The sequence below is a fragment of the Pleurodeles waltl genome, chromosome 3_1, assembly GCF_031143425.1.
Source record: "Pleurodeles waltl isolate 20211129_DDA chromosome 3_1, aPleWal1.hap1.20221129, whole genome shotgun sequence".
Classification (NCBI taxonomy): domain Eukaryota; kingdom Metazoa; phylum Chordata; class Amphibia; order Caudata; family Salamandridae; genus Pleurodeles; species Pleurodeles waltl.
This window is the reverse complement of record NC_090440.1, coordinates 1,300,149,890-1,300,175,907: the sequence shown is the minus strand read 5'-3', so window position 1 is coordinate 1,300,175,907 and position 26,018 is coordinate 1,300,149,890. Positions and strand designations below refer to the sequence as shown.

At 42.0% G+C, this 26,018-nt stretch overlaps 1 protein-coding gene across 3 annotated transcripts in view; it reads right to left on the bottom strand.

The window, feature by feature from the left end:
- Positions 1-2,462: 2,462 nt before the first annotated feature.
- The window catches only part of MUC13 (mucin 13, cell surface associated), a 648,793-nt gene continuing 625,237 nt past the window's right edge, over positions 2,463-26,018 (bottom strand). For all 3 annotated transcript variants that reach the window (XM_069224633.1, XM_069224634.1, XM_069224636.1), the window contains 2 exons: positions 18,993-19,206; positions 2,463-4,094 (listed from right to left, as the gene is read on the bottom strand). In XM_069224633.1, coding sequence (XP_069080734.1) covers positions 4,035-4,094; positions 18,993-19,206 — 274 coding nt within the window. In that variant the 3' untranslated portion in view covers positions 2,463-4,034. The remainder of the gene's footprint in view (positions 4,095-18,992; positions 19,207-26,018) is intronic.

Sequence of the window (26,018 nt, the reverse complement as noted above, 5' to 3'; positions counted from 1 at the left end):
GGCGTTTGAAGAAGGGTATAAGGGTGCTGCAGTACCCCCAAAAACGATGCTATGGGTCAGAAGATGTACATTATTGCTGCAATGCAGGACATGTGATAGGAAAGGCAATAGGATGTCATTTTTTCCAACATATCTAAACTTAAATATCTATAAATCTCTGGTACAAATATTTCAAAATAAATTATTAGTTCGGAAAGCACAAAGAAACACATTTTCTTGTAATTTTGAAGTGGGTGAAAACAAAGATTTTAATAGGATGAAAGCAATTCAAGACATTTAACTTGATGATGTACAAATAATAAATATTCAGTGGAACCCGATTCCCACAGATTATTGCTTGTGCACTAAATAGTTATATCTGTAAAACAGCAATCCTTTTCAAATTTAGTGGGCATTCCAATGGAAGATGCCTTGTCTGTAAATAACTGTGTACTACCACAACATGCTTCACTCATATATTTGAGACAGTATGCTCCGAAATGCACCGACAACTACATACCACACACTTGCCACTCTTCTGCTGAATGGGCTTGCCTCACTACCTATGCTTGTTCTTTGTGTGACATAGCTTTTCACAATCCCACGGACTTTAGTGATATAATATTGATGGCACACCACGCCCCCAGGACTACTAACTGCTACTTCCTCGGCTACAACAAAACAATTAAAAAAATCTTCTAAATGAATACACAATAAGACACATTTGTACATCATGTTCTCATGTGATAATATGGATGGTATATTTGTATAAAAACTGCAGAGAATTCAGAAATCTTCAGTTGCATTCTTATTAGCGTAACCTGCAGTCATTAAACTTGACCCATTCACCCCTCATGTTGAAGAGAAATTACCTTCCAAATGGCGACAAACCATAAAAGGCAAACGTAGAGAACTAATTGCCTGATTTAAGGAAATTGGTGCTGCACCCGGTGCAGCACCACTTTCCTTGCGCCCCTTAGCGCCTCATAACGCCACTATGTGTGCGTACCTAAGACACGGCCCACCATGGCAATAGTTAGGGAAACTAGCATCCAACTTTTTTACTCTAGTTCGGAGCTTTGCAGGACTAGAGACAAAAAGTTTGATGTGAATCCTGCAAAGCCCATTGAGACTCTTTGAAAACAATGGTGTGCCTCCTTTTAACGCCTGCTCTGAGCAGGTGTTAAAAGTGTCCCAAAAAAAGCACGCAAAGAATTCTATTAGATTTCTTTGCGCCATTTTTTCACCCCCCAAAATCCCCTCTGCAAACATTACGCCTAGTGCAGGCAAAATGTAGCACAAAGGGTTACAAAGTGGTGCAATGCATGTGGTGATTTTGGTCTTGTTGGGTCAAATTAGCGTAAAAAAAATAGATGTTAATGTGGTGCAAGGAGGAGCTAGGGGCTCTTAAATCAGCCTCTAAGATTTGAAATTCAGGAAGAATGACACCATTTCTGAATGAAGAATATACATTTTTTTTTAGCAGAAATTGGCATTTTTACACTTTTTTAGAATTCTTTGGGGGCTTACTTACAAGCCCCTTGTGCCGCCGATGCGTCACTTTTTCTGTGGAAAAAAGTGACACGGCGGCGGCGTAAGGGACTTGTAAATAAGTCCCTTTACTGGGAATTCACAAAGTAGACTTGTTTTTATTTTTAAGAATATTTATTTGTTTTGGCAATAAACCAGAGACGCATATTATTATGTCATAATTATCACAAAGGCGTCAACTTTAAAGCCATGTTAAAGCAAGATTTTCTTTCATTCAAATAATTTTCATTGTGGTTCTGTATATCACCTGAATTTCTTTTAAAATTTGGCAACAGCGCTATTCTGGTTGGCAGCAAATCAAGGTACAGTTGACACGAAAATACAACAGGCTCAAGATTTTCAGTTACAGTGTTACACAAACAATGCTGCCTTCATCTTTTTCTGTTTTTTGCTGGCAACCTTAATTATCAAGGAGATAGCTGTCCTATAAAAAACAAAAGGAATTTATGCTAATGTTCAGACGTGAACGTGGTGTAAAGATAAGGCCGTGACAATCCAAACTCTCCTAGAGGAAATTGCTAGGATAAGATATTATAGTTTCAAATAGAAACTGCCGCAAGAACGACTTAATTCATTTCCATTTTCGGTGAGCATATATTTTAGAGTTTCCTGGTATTTTTTCAGGTGAAATCCAAGAGTGAAACCCAAGTCTCTGTAGAGGATAGTGACATATTTTTACAGAAACCTTAGTAGATTTCCCCTGGCAGTTTAATACAAATCGTACAACATGATAGATTTTAAGATGATGCCTCATAAGGTACAGGGACAGCTCCGGTCTCACTGCTTGAACTAGAGTCACAGTGCACAACCCTAATAATCCTACTCCAACTTGACCTTCTATTTCATCACGTTCCATACTGACCTCTTGCCATCAATAAGTAGCACCATATATTATTTAGGGAACTTTTGATACAAGATCACAATAAGTCAAATTAGCCATGAGAACAAGTTTATTGAAGTTAAGTTTTTGAAATAGAAAAAGTCAAAACTGATTTTAATGAGGATAGGGGTCCCTTTACTATGTTAGCAGTTGTACCACAAAAATTCATAGCATACAATTATATTTAAAAAAGATAAATTGTTTATTATATTCAACTTTGTTACATTTTGATTATTTGTTCTCAAATTTTTTAGATGCAAGGAAAAGGACACATATATATTTCAAATCTTCATTTTGCACTTTTTAGACATCTATTCACATTACGAAATCTATTTGAAGGAAGCTGATCAGTGGCCTCATTCCAAATGCACTTTTAATTCCCATGGGACCGGTGGTGGTAGTTACTGGCTCCTTTGTAATTACAAGATCCATGTCACCTCCGCAGGTCTTGCTTCGTTCTCCAAGAGACTCAGGGCCTGATTCAGAGTTTGGTGGATGGGTTACTCTGTCACAAATGAGACAGATATCCTCTCCATTATATGATGATCTCTATAGGCTATAATGTGATCATAATACGGCGGATGGGATATCCGTCACATTTGTGATGGAGCAACCCATCTACCAAACTCTAAATCAGGCCCTTAGTCTGTTATAACCAGATAGAGTCTATACTGAGGAGAAATGAGAAATAACTACCAGAGTCATGACCAGAATACTGATTCCCATGGTAATTCCTAATTCTCAGACATTCAGGGTTAACCAGTAACTCGGCTCCGCAGGTTACTCGATGTCTCTGCATTGGCAACTCCAATGGGGTAGCAGAGTTACCTATTACAACTTCACGGCATGTGCGATTCTAGTAGTCCCCTCTGAAGTCCTCACCCAGGATCCAATAAAAACTAGTGGAGGCTGATAGTTATGATTCATGTTTTCCATGCAGAGACTCACATACATAGTTGCCCTACAGAATCAATTTAACAATGCTGCCCCAACATAACAGCACACTTCATTTGAGCTGCACCTTTTGAAAAAAAAGCTTTTCTTGAAATATTTGAGCTCTAAACACTGCTTGAGTCAAAAGCTAAGATTGTTATACTTAAGGAAGGAGATTCAGGAAGGTGATTGTTATGATTGAGCAAAGGTAAATCAAGTTTTTTCACAATTTTACATAGCTAACAAATGGCCATCTCTTCTGACTCAGAATAAAATAATTGGCAATTGAATTGTATGAGTAAAGCTTCTTAAATAATAGTTATATCAAATCTTAGAGAAATCAAATCAACCTATGTCATTTGTATCATATTTAGTTTTCTTCTTCATCAGGAGAAGATTCTGTACATTAAATTAAACCCAAATCCTGATAGAAAGTGCTAAAGTAATTCTGTCCAAAGTGTGAGGTTAAATGGTGACCAGATGGGGGTGTTATTATGTACAACCCTTGCACATAAAATCACCTGTCCATGCATTTGTGCTTCCTTGTTTTGACAAACATTTATTTGTGCTGACAAGGTTACTTTTTTCCCTTGATCGGTATCAAGTATATATATGAAATCGTTTGTAGATTGCCATCCTCTTTTTCTTGTGTACAGCATATGGCGCTTAAGGACAGATCTTGCTTGTATTCTTAATATTTAGGCTGATTTCCATATCTGTTGTTCTTCGGAGACATTTCATACCAAGAATCCTGAAAGGGGGATAAAAACATGAATAAGAACACATTTTAACATTTTGGCTGCCCTGGTTCAGTGTCAGAATAATGCCACTACTGCTCCAGGAAAGTTCTCATTGGTTGTGAAATACAAATAAATGCATCCCACCTGGTGGAACGGTGGAACCTGTTGAACTTTCTGAAAGTATTCTATCCTGACTGACGTGCCAGCAGCTTATTTTCTGCTCGTACAAGTACCATGTATTGCCAGACAGTCTTAATCCTGATTTGGAAACTTTCCCCAAACTTGGTGGCATATTTACAATAAAGTCACCCAGAGCAGGGCAGCAAGTCACCTTGCTGTCCTGTGCTTCATGGCAGGGGAAGGGCAGGAATGCACCGTATTTAAAAGAATATGCACATTCCTGCCTTTGTTCCTGCTCTAGCACTATTTTGGCTGCCCAGCGCCAACTTAGGCACCCTTGCAGGTGCCTGCGTTGTAAGGACAATTGTTTATGTGCAGGAAGAGGCACCCTTGTGCACAAAACCAATCCCCAGAGGCATTTTCCTCTCTCTATGTGTGCTGCAGAATGCAGCACTTTTAGAAAGAGCAAGCAACGAGGATAAATAAAGATATTTATCCTCGTTATCCCCCACCGGCGAAGACGTAGCATTTTGCCTCATTTCCAGGTGTGCTACTTTTGGTAAATTTGGGAATGCGTCAAAATACATGGGTGTTACGTGGGAACTCCAATACAACACACATGGAACAACTCCCTGGGGAAGAGTAACGCAATACACTGATTTGACTTGCACTGTGTTACTCCAGATTTACCAAGCCATTCAGGGGTGCGAAAGACGCCTTGCGTGGCTTGATAAATTGCATTTTGGGCTTGCATTGCGCATGCACCACGTTGCATGGTGCAAGAGTGACCAAACTCTTCTCATAAATATGCCACTTAATGTTTAATTGCAGTGGATTCTGCATATTTTCCAGTACCACAAGACCTCCACTGAAGTAGTGTTGTAATATAAGCACAGTCAGATCAAGTGGTACCACCATTCGTCATGTGTTCTTCAAATCTCTCATCTGATCGTTTCATGGTTCGCATTTCAGTAAAGTCTCCCATGTAGGTTGCTTTAGGACCTTCCACGCCAAACCTATTGTGAGTGAAAATAGACACAATGTGCTCTTCGAAAAGGTAACAGAACACATTTTTTTTTGTTCTCAGTGGCACACTGTACCTTGGCTTCTGATTGGCCCACTTTGAGTGCATCGTCCTAACTGAAAAGGCTTCAGGAAAGGCAACCAGTAGTCTCCGTATAACCAAGACGTGATGTTCCAGTCTTGAAGTTTCGAGTGTGTTACTTCAATTGGATACCCCAAGACTACATCTCTCTGAATGTTTTTGGATTGTTAAATGAAAACTCCAGGCCTCAGCTGTTTGTCTTGATAATACGGAGTCATCTGGTAACTATACCTTTAGGGTGGTATTGGTATGTAATGTGAATTGGTGTCCAATGTCTAAAGCTTTATTTACAGTTTGCCAGATTTGGGACATCCTCAAAAAATAGTGCATTCCCGCCCCCACTATATGGAGTGTACAGCCATTTATTCACTCTAACTAGGGTTGACACAACATCCAACACGTTTTGGCAGATGTCCTGCATCTGCCAAACTCAAGGTAAATCTCTGGCAGCCTAATTGACTAAATGATGGCACAATGGACAGCACCAATCAACCTTGTGGTGCCTGTTGTACTAGTGGAACAGAGCAGGGCAGAGCCATATTAAATAAAAAGGTCGTTCTGTTGCTTTCTTTGCACCATGGTAGGCAGCCCCTTTTTGCGCTAGTGGAGGGAAAGGTATGTGCATGATGCGTAGGATAGGTTTTGTATTGGAAGGGCCCTTCATGTACAAAATCCTATGTCTAGAGAAACTTTAAAACGTTCCACACATTGGATATGTGCGGCATAGTGCAGCACACGTGCAATGTATGAAATATTAGGAGAAATAAAATGATTTCTTCAAATTTGTGCCTGCTTCATGGAGCTGTTACTTTTTGATGCAAAACCAGTCTATCAGTTTTAGTAGAAGAGGCTTTGCATGAAAAACCATGGGGCACTGGACTGTCCCCTTGATGCAAAGTAGCAAAAATTACTATTTGCACTAAAAAAGCCACTTTTCAAGCAGAACCGTTTTGCGCTGAAAATAAACGCCTTGTAATGACTTTGGGCCACTTTGCATTAATTTGTGTGACTTTGCGGCAAAAAAGTCCTGATAAATCTGCCCAATCTGCCACTGCGTTCCTTACTTTGGAATCTATATAAAGATTCAGCACTTGACCCAAAATCCTGATATTCTGGGAAAACCACATAACTGTCTTTTGTTATAGCAATCATCGATACGTGAATTATACTCCAAATACAAATGTGTAGAATCTCAGTCGTTTTACATGATTTCAAGCTGTCTTCAAATCTTTCTCGGTGCAGATCTCTGCATTGCTTCCCATTTTTACTCCATGTAAATACCAACATATATATCCCACTGAAATGAATGATGGTGTTACCAAAGATAAACACCCTAGTCCCCAAGTCCAGCAGCAACTTGGTTGTTCTGCACTAATGGAACAAGGCATACTGCTGAAACCTTTGTTTAGGAGGCCATTGGTTTAAACATATTATTAAGAATATACACCGACATGATGATACATGCGCTTCCTTTCTGAAAGTGGTCATATTACCTACGTTTAAAACCACATTCCGTCTGGATGTCTGGGAGCTTTGCAGATATGACAAACATGCTTCAATTTAAATAACGCTTCAATAAAAATTAACTGCTGTTAAAATAAAGCACCAATTAATTCCCCACCTTTCCTATTGCATAGTCCAAAACACTCTTTCATTCTAATTGTTGATGTTATGATTTCTTGCCGCCATATTGTAAGTGTCCTGCAATTAAATGTGCGAACATATAATATTTTGTTTGTCACGCCTGCATTTGAGCGCAGGTCTGTCTTTGTACCCCGGCTGGCTTTCTTGAAACATCTATTTAACCTCTTACTTAAAACATAAAAATGTAGGATACTCATGAATCTTAGCCATCTCCTTTCTCAGTTTGTTAGTAGAAAGCCAACTCGTGGTGGGACTGAAAACAGTGCATAGTGACCACTGTACCTCACCTTACTAGAAGGCTCAGGGGCACAATGGCATGGAAGCAGAAAAAAGGATACCCTTATACTACAGAAGATGCTGAGTACGTCACTTATTAGACATGTGAAGACAAGGCACCAAGATCCCTTCCTGTCTGTGAGGCTGCTGACGACCATCTTCAGGGACATCTACCTTCTGTGTGGTAACTGCCCTAATGGGCTACATTCAAATGATGTAAGTAGCCAATCCCAGGGAGCATGAAAGCAATTGGTCATCAGTTAAAGCCGAATCCATTTCTTATGGTTAAAGGGAGGTGCCTGGGAGTTCAGAGGTCCTATGGTACCAAATTCTCACTGCTCCAGAAGCACAGCGCCTCCTTTACAAGAATCTGAAGCATGGCCTCCGATATGCCAGGTTTCGTATGATGGCCTATGACCCCCTACGACGCCATGGATGAGCTGTATTTACAATGCCGAGCTCGATAGTGCCCATTTTAACAGATGCGTCAGAAATTTTGAGGCATCTGTGGCACTAAACTCATGCATTGCTGGACTAGCGTCAAACAAATTACGCTACTCGAGCAATACCAGGAGACTCCCATTGAGAAAAGCCAGTGTGTCCGTTTTACGCCTGCTCTGAGCAGGTGCTAAAATTCTAACGCTGTGAAGTTGCAGAATGATGCAGTGAAATGTAAATTTCATTGCATCAGATCTGCATGGCTTTTCCCGTGGGAATGCCTACCTTGCATGCATTACACCTGGTGCAGGTATAACGTGACACAAACCTTTACAAACTGAAGCATTTGTCCCAATGCACCAGTTTGTACATGTGGAGCAGTTTAGATCACTGCTTGCACCACCGTTGCATAAATAAAATGATGCAACAGTGGCACAGAGGTCTTGTAAATGAGGCCCTCAGTGAAGCAACCGTTTTCAGACCCACTGTGGTCTTGAGTTCCACACCATGTCTTGGTACAAAAGACTTGGCAGCAGTTAGACTGTAGGATTGAACACGTGTATAGTGCTGTATTTCTGGCAGGTCACCCAAGAGGTTATACATGTTTCCCCAGTTTGTTGCGACTCAAGGGATCCTGTCTCACACTTTGTTACAGGGGCAATGTTAAAATGTATCCCAGGCAAAGGGGGGGGGGCTAAAAAACTACAAGTAATTCTCTCGGGCATCCGCCATCTACTGTGGTTCCATCTGAGGAGTTCATTGCTCTCCGTTGTCTGGAAGACCTCCAATGTCACTATTTGACCCAGATCACCACTGATAACTGAGATTATAGCATTTAAATCCAGTGTTGAAGGAGAGATTTCGTTTTTACAGATGATAAGAGCAGTAAAGAGGATTCAGTTTGGAAATTGGTCTCTATTTCCTTTAGGATGCCTGCTGCCTGAAATTAAATCCCTTAATACTTCTGTGACATCAGATTGTACTAAAAGTGGGAGTTTGTGAAATAATTTAGGATTGGCTAGTTGTCCTCTTCCAACACCATATTGCATTTCCCTTAAATGTTCTGGATCATCCACTGTTACCGTAGTTCAAGACCTGAAAATAACCTTTTAAGGACTTCTTGTTTGTCTTGTGGAAAGAAAAAAAACGTGCGAACCTGCTCAAGCCATCCACTTGAATTCTCCTGCTGAAACACATCCAGCCTACCTTATGATTTGACTTATAGATACAGATATGCTTGAATCTGCTGGGTAAGCCTGCTTGGCATACAAGGAACTTATGTCTCCTTGAAGCTGCTGCTTAGACATTCTCCTGTGATTCCACTGCTTGTCCAGTTAACAGTAAGGGCTTGGATTCTGAATATGCTGAAAATAATTGTGTGGATGGGACTGGTCTGCTATAGACAACTTAAGTCTGATATGAAATTAGATTTTGTGACACCTCTTGCACTGGAAATTGAATAATAGTCTGCAGCAGGTGAAGCCTGTGGTCACTGGTTGAGGAGACAGGAAGGTCTCATCAACCAGTGAAACAAGTGTATATTTTTCCTAAATGTGGAATTACTTAGTCTTGTGATCTAAAAGGGGAGTGCAATATCTTTGATTACTGGCAAATGAGGTTCCTTTAATGAGATGAGCCTTTATTTATACCAGGATCCAAGGAGGGGACGAGCAAGTCAGATTGGAGGCTAAAGACTTGCTGATCATTGGTAAAGCCAACCCATAATTTGAAATTTGTTTTCCTGACCCACGGTTTGTAGCAGTAGTTCAAGAAGTGTTTTATGTCATGAGATGACTGCTGTACTGATCATTACAGATACGGGTGATCAGATCAAACAAAGCAATGTAAGTTCAGCTGGCGCAGTGGGTGATGCACCTTAGATAAATATGAGTGATCATGGAGTTTATTGTTTAACCACCAAATCTGAATCAACAACGGATCAATGCAATAAATTACGTAGATGTCATCAAGTACTTTTAATTGACAAGAAGGAAATTGTAATAAATATAAAGTTTTAACACAGAAAAAATGGTCTTTGGACATGTGTTTATTTGAGTTAAAGTTTTGAGAAGCCATTTGATATTGCGCTGCGGAACTTCATTCAGTTTTGGGAGAAGCTAATTTCAGGCCGATAATAAACAGTTACAAGAGAGAACACTACCCACTGCTGCACATCCAAATTTTGGAAAACAATTTGCTGTTTTGATTTAACTGTGCATCACATTCAGAGTGTATTATGAACTTTCACTATAGAGCATCTTCCAGAGATCTACACTAAAAGCTGGTACATTTTTCGGCCTGATTTGACTGCTGAGTTTTTCTGATGGATTGGAAGAGATTAACAATTTGGGGGTTCTGCTGGACAGTAAAAGGCTGTAGGGAAGTCCATCTATTTGTGTTTGTAATTTTAACGTATGGGTCTAGTCCTCATGTTTATATTTATGTGGAGCTCAGACACTACCTCCCTGTTAAGCTCATCCCTTCTGGAATGGAGGGTTTGTAGCAGTGCTTACTTTGTAAATAAAAACGTGCCGGTGCCCAAAGCCCTCCTCTTAAACACACAGCTGCTGCAATTAAATGTGGGAACATGGAATACTCAAGCGGTGTAATCCTGAAACCATGTCGGGCATCTCCAATCCATTTAAAGCCACTCCGTGCCACTTCAGCTCACTCTTGCAGCTTTCTACTTTCTCCCTTTGTGACGCTTTTTCACTTTTCACTTCCTCCGTCTTTCCCACACACGTCATTTGCTCGCAGCAAATCCTTGAGGCAGATAAGCGCCGGCCCTCAAAAATAAGTGCAGGTGCCCCGCACCGGAAACAACAAGCACAAATTAAGCACTGGTTTGTAGGCTGCTGTGGTGTACACAGTGTTATGTTACGTTTTGTTACTATGAATTGAGAGAATAGTCACTACCCTTGTGGGGCCATTATGAAGCAAAGCAACCTACATACTCAAAAGCCGAAAACCAAGTCACCAAACAGTCATTTAGAGGCTTAAAAGGCCAATTTGTAAGTTGGCTTTCACATGGCTTGGCATGCATTTTGTGATATTTAGTGATCGATTGTTGATGAGGTGTTGCCTAAAACCTTTGGTGCTGTCAATCATAGGACAGGGGCTGCATATGCCTGAATTATCTGTATTTGCGATAAGAATATGGACATGTTGTCATCACAACTTTACTCTTATTTTGTTTTGTGCCACTCTGTTTCTGTGGGCTGCCTCCAGGAAGTGATATTGACTCAATTGTGTGTTTTCTGATTGCGAGCTAATTTGGTATGGTGGAGCTGTGCAGTGTGTACTGGGATTTCCTAGTCTGGTAATTCTAATTCTAATTGGTGTACTCATCTTTACTGTTTGTGTTCAATGTGCATTAAAGGATGGTGTCTGCATGTACCTTGGTTGCTTGTATGTGAAAGGATGGATGTGTTAGCTGATACTGAAAAACTCAGTGAGTGAAGTTCCTAATGTTGTATAAACTGAAGTTTACAGTTTGAAAGGCTGAAATCTGGCCTCTTATTATACAGATGTTAATAAGTTGAGAAAAACTGACCAGAGTTATAGTTACATCTGTTAGTTACAGCACTATTAAATGGCAAACATACAGTAGTAATTGCTGTTTAGAAGGAACGTATTTATTATTATGATTGTTATTCCTTCTAGTTCTCAGGGTTGTTCCTACTAAGAATTCATTGTGCCCTGGTGACCTTAAGATAGGTGATGTGGCAATCTCTTTTATTCAATTATTTTTGTGGTGTATGTTCACTATGATATTTAACTGACCTGGTGGACAAAGAAGCAGATTGAGGCCTTTGTTCTGAGAGTAAGTATCCCAGAAATCAAGCTGCATCTCAATGAGGAAACCCACCAAGGCCAACACTGATCTGAGTTACGTTTGGTATCTTTCACAAGGGATGTTGTTTGGCAGTTTGGGCTTGACTGTTTCTATTGGTCTCACTTTTCTGATATTCCCCATAGAGAGTGCTGTAAGAGCAGCCTAGATGAAATGATGCAACCTCAGGACAGCTTTTTCTTCCGTCCTTAGGAGACCTAATAATGTGCCATTCTTCTTCCACCTCTGTGAATTAAGGTGATCACTGACACTTAAAATACTGGTCATGCCTTCTCTTTCTTCTGTGCCCATTGAGTTCTCTTCCATCTCATTAAATCTAATGTAGGTGCCCCTTACAACTTCAACTCTTGTGACTGAGCCACAAGCAATGGGTGGGCGGTGATGTCTCTTCTGATGTTTCCCTGCAGGTTTTTTCAATGCCATCTGTTGGTGCTTAATTTGTTGCTAGCTCAAGGCTTTTTCTCTCAGATGGCTAAGTGATACACTTGGCCCTGCCCATTGCTTTAGGCCTGGTTTAAGTCATTGTGGAAACAACTCGAGCCTATTGTCATGGGAGATTCCCCATAATTTTCCTGGAGAAGTGATATTTCACCTTTTGATCTGGTCGGGTATGCCGAGTTCACATGCAAGGTAACACAAAATACCTCCTTTTACATTACTGAAGGGATTGAAGGTCTTTGCATCTTCGTGTTCTGCTTTATAATGTCTACAAACCTATACTAATAGACCACCCCAAGTTTACTAAGTCCAGCTGGCGGTTCTGATGGAACAGGCAGGTCCAGATTTTCTAGTCGAGTTATTATCTTTGTGGCATTGCCCACCACCCTATTAACTCATTTGGACTCAAGGGAAGATTTGGGGACTACTTTGGAGGAACTAGGCAATAGCTTTTCAGGTGCAGGTAGTGTGCGGGTGCAGAGCAGTAGTGAATACCTGGTGTTATCTAAGTTTGTGAATTTAGGAGGGCAATTGGCATGAGTTGAAGAGATTTAGAAAATAACCAACACTGATGCTTTTGTTTAAGGGCCCTACACACAGAAAAAAAACATCAAGATTCACCAATATGCTTGAATGTCTCCACTACTTCAGACATCCCATGCCTCAACCACTGCTTGCTCATCATCCATGCAGGATAACTAGCGCATATCTGAAGCTTAACCCAACCAAGACTGAATTTCTACTATTTTCCAAGAACAACAAACAAAATATAGTACAGATCTGGCTCAATGACATGTACCTTGATGGTTTCGAACCCTAACTCTCTCCAAATGCCAAATCACTTGGGTGCACCTAGGACACTAGCCTCTCCCTCAAGGAACACATTGCTAAAAACATACCAACCCTCTCCTCTATAGTAAGTCAAACTGTTTTTGCCAGAAAGCGACTTCAGAACTGCTGTTGAAGCCCTTGCACTCACACATCTGGATGGCAGTAATGCTCTAAACTATGGCCTCCCAGACTCTGCACAGGCACTGATAGGGGCATCCTACTGACACATCAGCACGTCCCAGCAAGGGCCCGGAGAATTATGATTGCATCACTTCAAAATTGATGGAAACCCATTGGCATCCCTTGCCAGTCCACACCATCCTCAAAATTAGCTGCTTCGTTTACAAAGCAGACAAGTTGACCATCTCTGGTGGATCTCGACTTCGCCCCCCCAAGCCAGAACACCATCACACTGCAGACTAAGAAGTGTAAAATAAAACAAGACAACAGTCCTTATCCATCTATGCACCCTGGATCTGCAAAAACATCCCTGTATCAGTCAGGTCTGCCCCCAACTCTGCTCCAATTTAGGAAAGAGTTGAAAAAGTCACTTTTTTAAAAAGAACACTACATCACAATGCATTAACTATTCACAACTCAGCCTACTCTCCTGTTACTCACCAGCTTGCCTTTGACCATGAACAGCACTCCGCTACCGTTTGGCTAGGTTTGCGCTATAGAATTATCATATACCAGTGCTTAATTTGTGCTTGTTTTTTCTGGTGCAGAGCACCGGTACTTATTTGTGAGGGCCGGGGCTTATTCTTATTCCTCAAGCATTTGCTGCGAGCAAAAGACACATATGGGAAAGACAGAAGAAGGAAAAACTTAAAAGTGTCATAGAAGGAGAAAGCAGAAAGTTGCAGGATGAGCTGAAGGGGCAGGGGTGGCCGTAAATGGATTGAAGAGGCCCGAGTTGGCTTCAGGATGACGCTGCCTCAGTATTCAATGATGGCAGATTTAATTACAGCAGCCTCGTGTTTAAGAGAAGGGCTTTGAGCACCGGCACCTCTTTATTGACAAATCAATCAAGCACTGTCATATACATACATCCACATACACTTTTAGGACAGTTGAAAGGTGGGTATGTGTAAAAAGATAACAGAATGTTTATCCAAGGTAGGAAAATAATGACTTGGCTGTTTCAGTTGTGCTTTGTATTCAATGGTAAGTTTTGAGAAAAGTCCAGAGTTCTGTCTGAATTTCTCTCTTACCAGTGGTTTGAAAATACTAGCTACCTACTAGTTTGCAGCAAGAAAGATAAGAAAAATAACTCACTTGTTCTCTTCTGTAAATATTGTTTTAGTGCACGTGGCTGCAAACGCACTTTATTTATAAGCTTTGGTCATTATTATCTTGTGTTAGCGACCTGCTTAATGCATGAGCAACGTTTAAGGCACACAGGTACACTAACTGCAGCGTCATATGTAGTAAATAATTTGTGTCACAGAGAAATATGTACTAGATTTGTATAAGGAAGTTGGATGCTATGTAACTCTTCTGTGTAAAAACATGTATGTCAATAATTAATCAACTACATTTTTTTTCAAAATGTTACTCCATACTCCCTTGACCGCATTTGTCTTTCTAGGGTTCTTCTTTTAAGTCGTGTTATTTTCAGCTGCCTTCCTCCCCAGTTAAGTTCGGTTCTGCTATGAAGACTCTTCCATAATCCATGATCCCTACCCCAGCCCATTTTTCTCATGCCCAGTATGCTCTATCAAAGGGGGAAACATTAAATGAATGTATTTTTTACTGTTTTGCTTGCGCTGTTTTTCAAGATTAGCTTTTGACATTTGGAAAATAAGCGTTTTTCTTGTGCTAAACGTCTGTCAATTTTACTCATCTTGGTAGGAATCTGTTGCCAGGATTTGCATGGTTGTTTCTTCTCTTGATGGACATATATTCAGGAAGGGTAAAACATTTCACGTCAAAGGTGGAAATGCCAAAATGTAACAGATTAGGTTTAGAGAAAGAGCTAATTTTTAATTTGTCTACATTTAAGCTGAATGTCGCATGTATCAAGCAGAGTAGCCAGATGGTTTATCCAATGTTAAGGGTTATTTTCTCTACTGGAACAAGTCTTGTGCGTTCAAGCAATCCATTTCATTTACTTATTCCATTGCTTCTGTGGTAGATTAAACTAATCTGAGGTAGGTATGACCATTAGTGGGAGGGCATGTGAATTTATGCAGATGTGTGGTGGCATTAATAGATGTACTAGAGGAGATAAGGGATTGGTAGATTGCAGGGGTATGACTTTCAAATAAGGAGAGATTGTGATTTTGTAAATGACTTGTGTGCAATTTGCAGAAATTCAACAGTAGAGATTAAGGGAAACATGCCTGTGACTTGGAGTAGACTGTGCTCAGAGAGAGGAGGTATACCGCATGCAGAAGTGAAAGAGAGCATCATTTGGAATCAAAAAGAAGAGGCAACATTCAAGAATTCCAAGTAAAGGTCAGTTTGTCATGCTTTACTTTAGATATTTGAGACAGTGTGCAATTTGAGATGCAAGACTGTAGAAAGAAACAACTTTATTTGCATGTGAAAACTGTTCCTCCTTAGGTATTTTTGATCAGCACTAGAATCAGACTCACAGTCTGTCTGCTGCTAGCATACTGAAGACCACCTCTTCATCAAGGTCAGCTGATCAGCTCAGGGGTTTGAAACAAAAAGTAAAGACAGGATGTGTATATAGAGAAAAATCAAGAGCTTTAGGTCACACTCAAAAAAGCAGTAAATATTAGATCATAGCAATGTGAGAAAATATGTATGGGTAATTATAAAAATATTGAAAAGGAGATTCTGTAAATGCTGGAGCAAATGTCTTCTGACGTGCATCCTCGGGTTCGGCTCACATAATTATTACAGAGCAAAATGTGATCCATTTTGGATGTTTCATGTTGGCTATGGCACAAGGTGGAGGGTGACAGATTTTGCAGCCAGTGGAAATGTATTGCCTGAATTTTTGTCTCTCGAGATCCAGATAGAGGCATGAGGAGGATCGTGGCATGGCTCCTTTTAGAAATTATTTTATGACTCTGCTAGCAAGAGGCTGAGGATTTGAGTTCATGAAGAACTACTGTTTGATATATGCTGGAGGTGAGGAGAGGAACTGCAGATTACGTCCTGCAATGTGAATGGACTCTTAAGATGGGAGTCAGGCCTTTGTCTCCCTTGATCACTCTTTTAGTTTGGCTGGTGATAGATAACTGCAGAAAGCTTACATCTCCTTGCGACTCTGTTGTGGGTGACCCATGCCAAAGACTACCCTGTTGAGAGGGTATCACTATACATGGCTGTGCCCAAAGAGCGGCTGGGAAATATATGTATATATATGTGTAGGTTAGAAAAGTAAAACTCTAAACAAATCTTGAAATCTTTAAGAAAGGATGTGTCTAAATCTCCATATTAAAATATCTACCACCAACCTGGTCATGCCCAGCAGGTTCCGATAAATTCTAGTTGGCAGTCATAGAATGATACACTGCAAGCTATCTCTGACAGGAATACCAACCCTTGTATTTAACATGCTCCTGTACTGATTGCTATCTACCACCAAGCATAGGAGATGGGGAGCTCCAGATCAGTGGCAGGGAGGCAGTGCCTCTTCATTCTGATTGAGAAAAAGACCTCTAACAGTACATAAAATGTGAAAGTGAGACTCCTTCTCCAAATACGAGAGCTGTGCTTTTATGTGTTTGTGGCTAGTTCAGAATCCAGAAGTACTGTGACTATGCGGACAATATCCCAGCACCATGTAGATGGGGCCAGCTAATAAGTGTACGGGAACACCAAATATCTAATTTAGAGAGGCATGGTAATCCTCCAGGTAGTGTGCCACCTCTGGAAATACTGACATAATAAATGTGTGTGCTAGAGATGCTCCTCTCCTCCCTTCTGATGATCAAGATAGGATGAAGAACAACCAAGTCTGGTTTGGTGAATTTATGAAAAGTAATGCTTCTCAGGTCAGGCGCCATTGGGGCTACCTCCACTCTGGAGCAACCACAACAAAGACATAATGAAGTGTAAGATTGTGCACCTGGCTTTCATTCAACCTCCCTCAAGCAGTAATCAGACATACAAAATTAATGGCCCTGCCTAAAAACCTCCTCCCTTAACAAAGGAAACAGCAGTCCCACTTCTCACACTTACCTTCAACCAACCCAGAAGTGCTCAGGAAAACCAGTAATAAGCATCATCTTCCTAACTAGGCCATCACTGAATTTCAAAGAGAAGCCCTGTCTCTATTTTTTCTTCCTTCGGTGTCTGCTCTCCAACCTCAAACCATCTGAATGCAGGCAATACACTTCTACTGTCTTGAGAGGCGAATGCACTTGTTACTATGGCCAGTTAGCCTTCTAACACAGGAAAAACAGGGCCAAAACAAATTCTCCATCTTTCATGTCGAATCAGAAGAAAAATGTGTGTTTGAAATTCACAAACTAGATACTTAAGCGCAGAAGCTCAGACTCGCAGGGGACGTCCGAGTGAACACCTAAAGCATGCCTTGCTTCGTCTATACAATAGAGACAATGACACACTTTTGCAAGCTTGTCAAGCAGTCTCTTTAGGTGCAGGCATGCTCTGCCAGGATGCCTCCATATATAAAGGATGCAATTGGCAGACATCTCAACCCACTCCTGCTCACGGCTGAAGAGGGTTTGCTCTAACAGAGCTCAACTGCCTAGAAAGATAAAGGTACTACATATAGAACTGGCATAATATATGTTTAACTGCAGATGGCTAGCCGTGACAATAAAACCCATGTGGCTGTAGCCCTTAACATGCCCCAGTTCAATCTGGGCTCTGGGAATCTAACATACTCTGTATATTCCCCCTCCAGATCTAGCTTCTTTTGTAACTTATTGGCAACATCGAGGAGGAGCCATACATGACCTGCTCTTTCTGTATCAGTCTTTAGTGACAACTGCCCCGGAGTAGGAAAGAGTAAGCTGCGTAGGTTGTGAAGGTGGATTATTATATTTGTGGCATTGGGTGCATCTTGAGGCAGATTTACCTTTCCTGCCCCAGATCAATGTCAGAGAAGGAGAAGCAGTGGAAGCTTCAACAGCCAGTCAGAGGAAACAGCTTCCCGTGGTGGAGGGAAGACGAGGGCATAATAACATGCTCATGAGGGTCTCAAACCAATAACTGAGTCTCCCCTAGCATGACCTAATAGTGTTAACAACTGAACTGGCGTGTGGTGGATTACTGTGCAGCTAATAATAGGATTGCTTACATCTGGCTTGGAACCTTTAACTCAGAAGGGGAACAATTATCTTGTGATAACAGTGACAAATTAATTGAGTGAATAAGGTTGTTTTGGCACTCAAATGGCTCATCCCCACACTAAGTCATCCTGTCTACTGACTGCTTTGTAGTGCTTGCCCAGTAGACAGCAACTTGCATCTACTTCTGTTGACATGGTTGCAATATCTGTTACACATAGTACATTTTACTTTTTTCACCTTTCTTGGAGAAAAATACCTCATTTAACTGTGCATTAATAGCACATAATTCAATATAGAAAAGAAAAAAAAACAAGTAACAATGGTGTGTCTGGTCTCTCATCACTGATCTATAGCAGTCTGCAAGTTTTTCTACAATGTTTTGCTTTCTTAGTCTGCAAAGATCTAACTAGAAATGTTAGAATGCCAGGCAAACAGATTGTTGTAGGTAACAGACAGGCACTGACTATCAAGCCAGAGTATGCTGAGCTTGCAGCTATTTTATGGTGTCAAACTACTCTACAGTAGGTTAGTCTAATAAATCTGACACTGCCATCTTAAAAAAAAGGAGCAGGCAACTACCGACTAAGACTTCCCATATCACCTGGGCTTACTGAAAGATGAGGAATTCTATGGCATATTGAGGCTTCACCAGCCTTAAAATAACAACATCCCCAGTACAGACGTCTCTGCTGGATTGTCAGAAGCCACCATGTTGGTATGCCTGGGTAAGAGATAAAATTTAACATTTTAGGCACAGGTAGATAAGCGATTTGCCCATCATCTGATAGGGCAATTGACCACATATCCTCATGTACTGCATACTTTGGCCCTGATTTATACTTTTTTTGCGCCGCATTACTGTCATTTTTTACACAAAAGCGGCGCAAACTTACAAAATACAATTGTATAAATCAGGGCCTTTATTTTAAAATTGCTTACCCCTGGAGAACAATAGAAAACTTACATTGTCATCGTCATAATCTCGCGTAGGCACAGATCTCTGAAAAGTCTCATCACTTGTATATGGATTCATTGTTGCCACATCCATATTCACAGTAGGCTTGGCTCTCACTTTTGGAAACAGGTTGCCATTTGTAGACGTGCCGCTACCAAAAACTGGGTTCTCTTCATGTTCTATCAATCGCTCTCTTTCGGAAGGCTTATTGTTTCTCTTTGATCTGGTGGCAAATGCAGACATACACTCTTTAACATAAAGAAAGTAGTTAAGACTTTTAAATAGGATGGTGCAATTGTTATTTTTCTTTTGTGAATTTGTGGTAAAAACACTGTAAGAATAGCTACTTCTGGTTGTATTAAGGTAAAACACAGTACCATTACATAATGCTGAATACTCTGAGGCCCTCTTTTTAACACTGAGTGGCCAATTATAATCCCCAGCATTTCCGCAGAAGGAATTACCATCACAGTGAGTCCATGAAATTTCAAAGTGGGGAATACTGGTGATTATACATTTTTGGGGAGTAACATACATGAATAAAACTTACAGTTCTGATTTCAATCCTTTTCCTAGTATTTCCCCATGGGACTTCCCCAGCTTGCAGCAAGAAATATCTTCATCTGAAATACCATTCACTAGCAGTGCTCGTGCTGACTTTATAATTCTGATGGACCTCGTAACTACCATTAATGACCCACTGTAACTGATGGGCCGCTCTTATTGAGGGACTGTAGGTAAACCACCAAATGTATTTAAAGTGGTGTCCTTACCAGGAATAGCTACTTAAGAGAGGGTGCGTGACATGAACATGTTACAAAATAAAAATGTCATTCATATTCTGGCAAGGAGTTCTCTAGCCATTTATGACAGTGGGTACCACCTGCTCTGCTGGGCAATAGCAGCATGCCTACCTGAGATCTCTTTGCATTCAGTGCATTCACCAAAGCAGGGGTTGTACTAAAGGCAGAGAACTAGTGTAACTGGATGCCAGTGTTCAGCCTCGTGTTGTAAGTGCCCCCTTTTGGATAGTCACCCCCCACCTTTTGCTGTCAGATGCTGTGGTTCTTGACCTGTTAGTGCACTGAGGCCTGCTAATACGGCCCCAATGCCAATGCTCTTTCCCTTAAAGTACATGTTGAATAGCATAGGCCAATTCACAAGAACCTTACCACCCCTGTAAGCCCCTAGTAACTGTTAACCAGGACAAGAGTAGTAAAGAGGGTCACCAGAGCTGCAGCACTTATTGTGCCACCCTGAGTGACCCAAGTGAAAGACAGACTGCAGAGATGCCATGTCAGCCTGTACAAGTGAGTGAGACTCTGCTTGCGGCAAGCACAGGCAGAGCCCCTGCTACTGCCCATGGACAGGTCAGTCACCCCTAAAGTAGGACCCCTCCAGCCACTGTTCCATGAGTGAGGACATATGTGCAGGAGCACATATGCCCTGTGCTGGCATTTAAACTGCAATGCTGGCCTGAGTAATCGGCGGTCACTTGGTTAACATGAGCTGGCATCTGAACACTGCTCAGATGTCCAGCTCTGCAATGGCCCGGGAGAATCCTGTCGTGTTTGGTATCAAACACTGTGTTTTTTAACCCTGAATCTGATGCACAGGTTCCAGAATGAAAAACAGATGCCAGGTGGCACCCTTAGAGAGGGCCCACCAAGTTATCGAGTCCTGTCCTGTTTTGTCTGGCTCTCTTGAACCTTTGCCACCACAGTCAAGAGTCTGCCCTCCTGCTGGTGGTGTTAGCACCTTAGCTGGATGGAGAACAAAGGGCCTGGGCAGGAAGAAGGTCAAACCTCCTCCCTCCCAGGCTGGCTAGCAAGATTAGGATCAGGGCGGTGAGCCTCAAAGGCTCCCCCATCTTTGATGTGCCAAGAGCTGTCCCCCCTACTGGAGGACAAAGACTGTCCTGGCCTGCCCGGTTCGGAGGGTGGGAAATAAGCTATGCAGGAGGCGTGCCCATCCCTTAAACTGCCACACCTTTGAGGTGGGCTAGGAGGTCTTCACAGCCAAGGAAGGGTTCTGACATCTTGGCAGACCCTAGGAATAGTGGGTTCTGGTTAGATAAATGATGTACTCCCACTGGAAGTCATCACTGCAGGGGCGGACGAACCGCAGGGACAGTAGCCCATTCGCCACTGTCTCTCACACCCTTAAATGCATTCTAAACCAGGATTTAAGGGGCTCCTAGAACTCAGATTTTACCTGGAAAAGAAGAAAGAAGCACAAAGAGACGTCTGCACCAACAACAGGACCGGGAGTCCATCCCCATTGCGAAGAAGAGTGACCTGAGGGGACCCGAACTGGAACCGAGTGCTCGACGTGTGCTGGAGGTGAAAACTTGTTGGTCTCAACCAGAGGGGCCCCAGTGGACACCAAAACTCCAAGGAAGACTCCCCTGACTGGTGCCACCAGTCCCCTGTAAACTGCAAGAGTAAAGAAGGGCTGAGATCGAAGAACTATGACCTGACAGATTCTGAGTGCCTGAGCCCAAAGAAACTTGGGGGTATAGTCATACTCTGTTTGCTCCTGATTTGCATCATTTTTTGATGCAGATCCAGTGCAAACTTAACTCCATCTTTATATTTTGACGCTAGACCCGTCTTGCTTCAAAATATAGGAGTTAACGTCATTTTTTTACCATGGAAGCCTACCTTGCGTCAATGAGAAGCAAGGTAGGTGTTCCCGGGCAGAAAATGACTCAAAGGCATTTGTGCCTTATTTATCCTTCTGTGCAAAAATGACGCATGGGAGGAGGACCTTAAATAATGGTGCTAACCCTGTTTAGCGCCATTATTTAATGCCTAGGTCAAGGCAGGTGTTAGGGGACCTGTGGGCTCATTTCCATTGTCAGAGACCATGGGAGCAGTTCACAGGTGCCCTTCCCTGCACCCAGGGACACTCCCTGCCACCACCACCCATCCCTGGAGGTCACCTTAGGATGGGGAGACCCATCCAAGGTAAGTCCAGGTACGTTTTTCTATTTTTTTTCTAAGTGCCATGGGGGGCCTAACTTGGGCCCCCCTGCATGGCACTGTGTCCAATGCCCATGCCCTGGGGACAGAAGTCCCCTGGGCATGGCCATTGGGCTGGGGGGCATGACTCCTGTCTTTGCTAAGGGTTGTGCACCAGAAAATGACGCTAGTCAGGTTAGAGTCTATTTTTTTGACGCTAATCTGACTAGCGCCACTCTTTGACACACAACCCCCAGTTTCCCCTACACCTCCCCTGCTCGGTTAGCATAATTTATTTTGATGCTGACCGGGCCTTAGCGCCGGCTAGCGTCGTTCCTTAAATATGACGTCCGGCTGCCGTCTACGAATAGTGGTAGCCGGCGGTAAACTTTTTGACACAAACCTAGTGCAGGTTTGTGTCAAAAAGTATAAATCTGGGCCTTGGTGTCCAGCATCTAAAGAGTGGGGGTGAGTCCCGTGCCAAGTTTTAAGCCTCTACTCCCTGCCAGATGACCGCCAGCTTCCAGAAAGCCTGTAGAACACACTTGCGGCTGCCAAGGCTTGTCTGTCTCCTGTCCGGAAACCAACAACCACATAACGTTCACTGGCTCCAGAGCACCCCCCCCAGGATAGGGACCAATGTTGCAAGCGACCCCCCTCCTGTGGGTTTGCAGCTTGAAGGGAGTGACTTTGACTGGAGCAGCTGAGCATCTTTGGCACAACCAACCCGTGATTGACAGCTAGAGTCCACCTCTGCACCCGGAGCTGCCAGATGAGATGGTGAAGATCCAACTGTCGAGTCCTGGTCCTGGCTCCCCAAAGACCTCTACATCCGAAGGGTAGAGTGTGTGTCCACCTCCAAGTCCAGTTTTGTAATGCAGTGCAAAACGCACTAGCCACTGTGGACTGTTTAGCACCACGGACAGCCAAGTCACCTCTGCAACTGGACTCCCTGGCAAAGGTAACAAAAGTTTGACTGTTGACTCTTGGCCTAGAGTCCCAGCAGTTCCTTAAGTTCCCATGGGTTCGCCCAAACTCACCCTACAAGTGCCCGTGTGCACACTGCTATTTTTCCCTTTGACATCAATGGAAACCCTTTAAACCTACAACGAACTGTATTTCAAAATGCCGCTACTCCGGTTGTACAAAAGCTGCTAAGTTTGATTTGGTGTCTAAAGTAAGATTAAAGAGTAAACTATTTTTCTAAAATGGTGTGGGATTTCTGTTGAGTCATATCATTTACATATCGTCTGTGTTGGTAACGTGAAATGCTTTGCACATGTTCCTCGAAGTAGTCTAACTGCTCTTTGCCACACTACGAGGACTGAGCTAGGGTTTACCAAGAGTGAATTTGAGGTCCACTACTGGGTACTGTGTTGGTATTCCATGGTAAGACTACCTAGTCATACCATATAATACCTACACCTTGCTGTATTTCGCTAGTCACAGTTTTTTGTTTTCTCACACTCCAAAGCAGGAGATTATTTCTGAATAACAAAGAAAACAACAGCCGTCACATACGAGGAGTTTATTCCCTTTGCTCCAGGGCTACTGATTCCATTCAATGCCTAGGACTATCATGCCTCACAGAATGGTGGCAGGCAGGAAACTCCATTGATGGTAGACCCAAACAGAGAAGTGATCCAATGGTCCTCTAGTGCATGAAGCCCCAGTTAAAGCTTTTTAACCAGCTAGGTGTACTGTGTTTATCATTTTTTGGATTTGGGGCCTTTGTTGGGTAGAATGATTTCTTAGAAAAGATTTGTGGTTTTGTCAGTGGAAGTGGAGTATAGAATTAGAGGCTGAACAATTTAAAAAATAGCTTCATTGTCAGCAACGGGAATTGATATGAGGGTGCTAAATGAGGGAGCAAGTTCAATATGTAAAGCCCCATTATCTTGAATACCGAGAACATTGCTCATTCCTTTGTGGATTAAATAGAATCAACCCATTTTACATCTCAATGACAAGTATGATTTAGCTAAAACTAAAGTGTCTCTCAGAAGGAAGTTGGGAACAACTGGGTTGAGCATTAATCTTCTGTAACAATTTAAAATGGCTGTCAGTGGAGTATGAATAGACCTGCCATGGTGCTTTTGATTCTGATTTTAGTTCACAGTTTTCTACTTTTACATATTCCAATGTTAGATTATCAAAGGAAACTATATCTTCTGGGGCATGTAAATTATCTCATTCTTAGTCTGATGAAGGGAATAAGTTGAATGTCAATAATAGTAAGGTTTCCAATGTGGCGGAGGTTGAGATTACCATCTCATCAAGCAAAAGGAGCGATTCTCTACCCACTAACAAAGTCGAACTAATGGACAACTCTCAGACTGTTGTCCTAAAAGAGAAATTGTAATATGGAAAGGATTAAATGATTTTATTGTAAATTAAGGTTGTTATATCAGTAGCAGTTATATCAGTTTATGCTCACTTGGTTGTTGTTGATTTTATGTTTTTATTATTATGTTATACCCTTTACTGGTGTATATCTGTTTATTTATCGATTGACCTCTCTTCTAGATACTGGCTATAAAAGGAAGGAGATGTGTTGCAGTTTATAATGTAAGTTTTGCTTTTACGTTTAACATCTGTTGTGACATTACCTGAGCATGAGCGGTGGGAGCTACTGTCTTGTGTGAGTCGTGCTCATGTAAACATCGTTAGTTCTAGAATAGTTTGTCTTAGAAGTGGCTCCAGTAGTGGTCACCTTTGCCTACTGTCACCACTCTGCTGCTGGGGACATTATTATACTTAAAAGCATTTCTTCCTGCAAGCCGCCATTTGCTCCCTTCTCTTCAATGAGATCCGGAACCTATTCAGTGACTTGGAGGGGCATACGTAGCATGCCCTGATAGTGGGCACAGGACTACTGTCTGTGCCCCAAGTGTATCATATAAAGCAGTGGTGGCAACATACTGTATTTTGTTTCATGAATCTTTGATATGAATAGGTCTTTTTTTCTCTGTCTCAAGAAGAAGCAAGACTACTGGCTCCTCTCATATAACGTTCAGCTGTGATGTGAAACCCAGAACCTTATACTGACATTCTGTGCACTGCTTTGCATTACTGTTAGTCAACTAATCCAACAAAAAGATTTCTGTGCAGGTTTGCATCACTTTTGTGAGGCAAACCCAGAGCAATAGGCTTGTAAATCTGTCTCAGTGTGTTGTGATAGTCAAAGTACAAGAACAAGGAATCTATTTTGCACCTGGTTTAGCAGAGTACAAGATAGAGGATTGCCATTTAATAGATGGTACCAGTGAGGGGTAGGACTGCAGTTTATGCAGTTCGAGGTGAGGATGTTTCTAGCCATGGCCTTCCTTCAGGAAAACTACTATCAGCTAAGTCCAGAGATCTCACACTCTACTTTGCACTTGTTTCAAGATATTTCTGCTTTGAGACAGTCCCATTGTCACATGCTTTGAGAGCCATCATCTTGCCCAAAAACTGTGCCTGAGAGACAATGACACCCTAAAAACGTTTTGAGGCCTAAGGCAGTGGATCCACAACCTTGGCCTGAAAAATGTGCAAAGTAATGCGAGATCCAAACCACCCAACTTGGTGCCTGTTTGAGTTCTTCATAACAAAGGGGGTACGTGCTCTGCAGAGTGTTTGAAGAGATATTGTGTGACTAGGACTGGTGGTCAGCATGACAGGCAGTCTTCCAGAGATGAGAGGACATCACTTGAATTAATTTCTTTCTTCTGGAGAAGTTGAGGATCTGCCTCACTCTTAGAAGCCTGCCTGCTGAAATAGTGAAGAAGTGAGCCTATCCCTTTAGTAGGAGAAACTGTTCAGAAGGATAATCTAAGTTTGCTCCGGCAAGAGGACTATCCAGACAAAGCTGACTGCCTTAGACAGCGTAGCTAAGAGTGATCTAAACTATGAGGAGGAATCCCAGTCTCGCTGAGTGGTTCTTGATATGCTGACTCTGCTGACTCCTCTGATTCATCTGACAGCCAGCTGTGGGTCCAGGAACCAGTGCTGTTACTGTAGATGCTGAAGAAGAGGAGCAGTGTTGCTGCTGAAGTGGGAGCTTGATTGGTCTGGAAGGCCACAGTTGCTG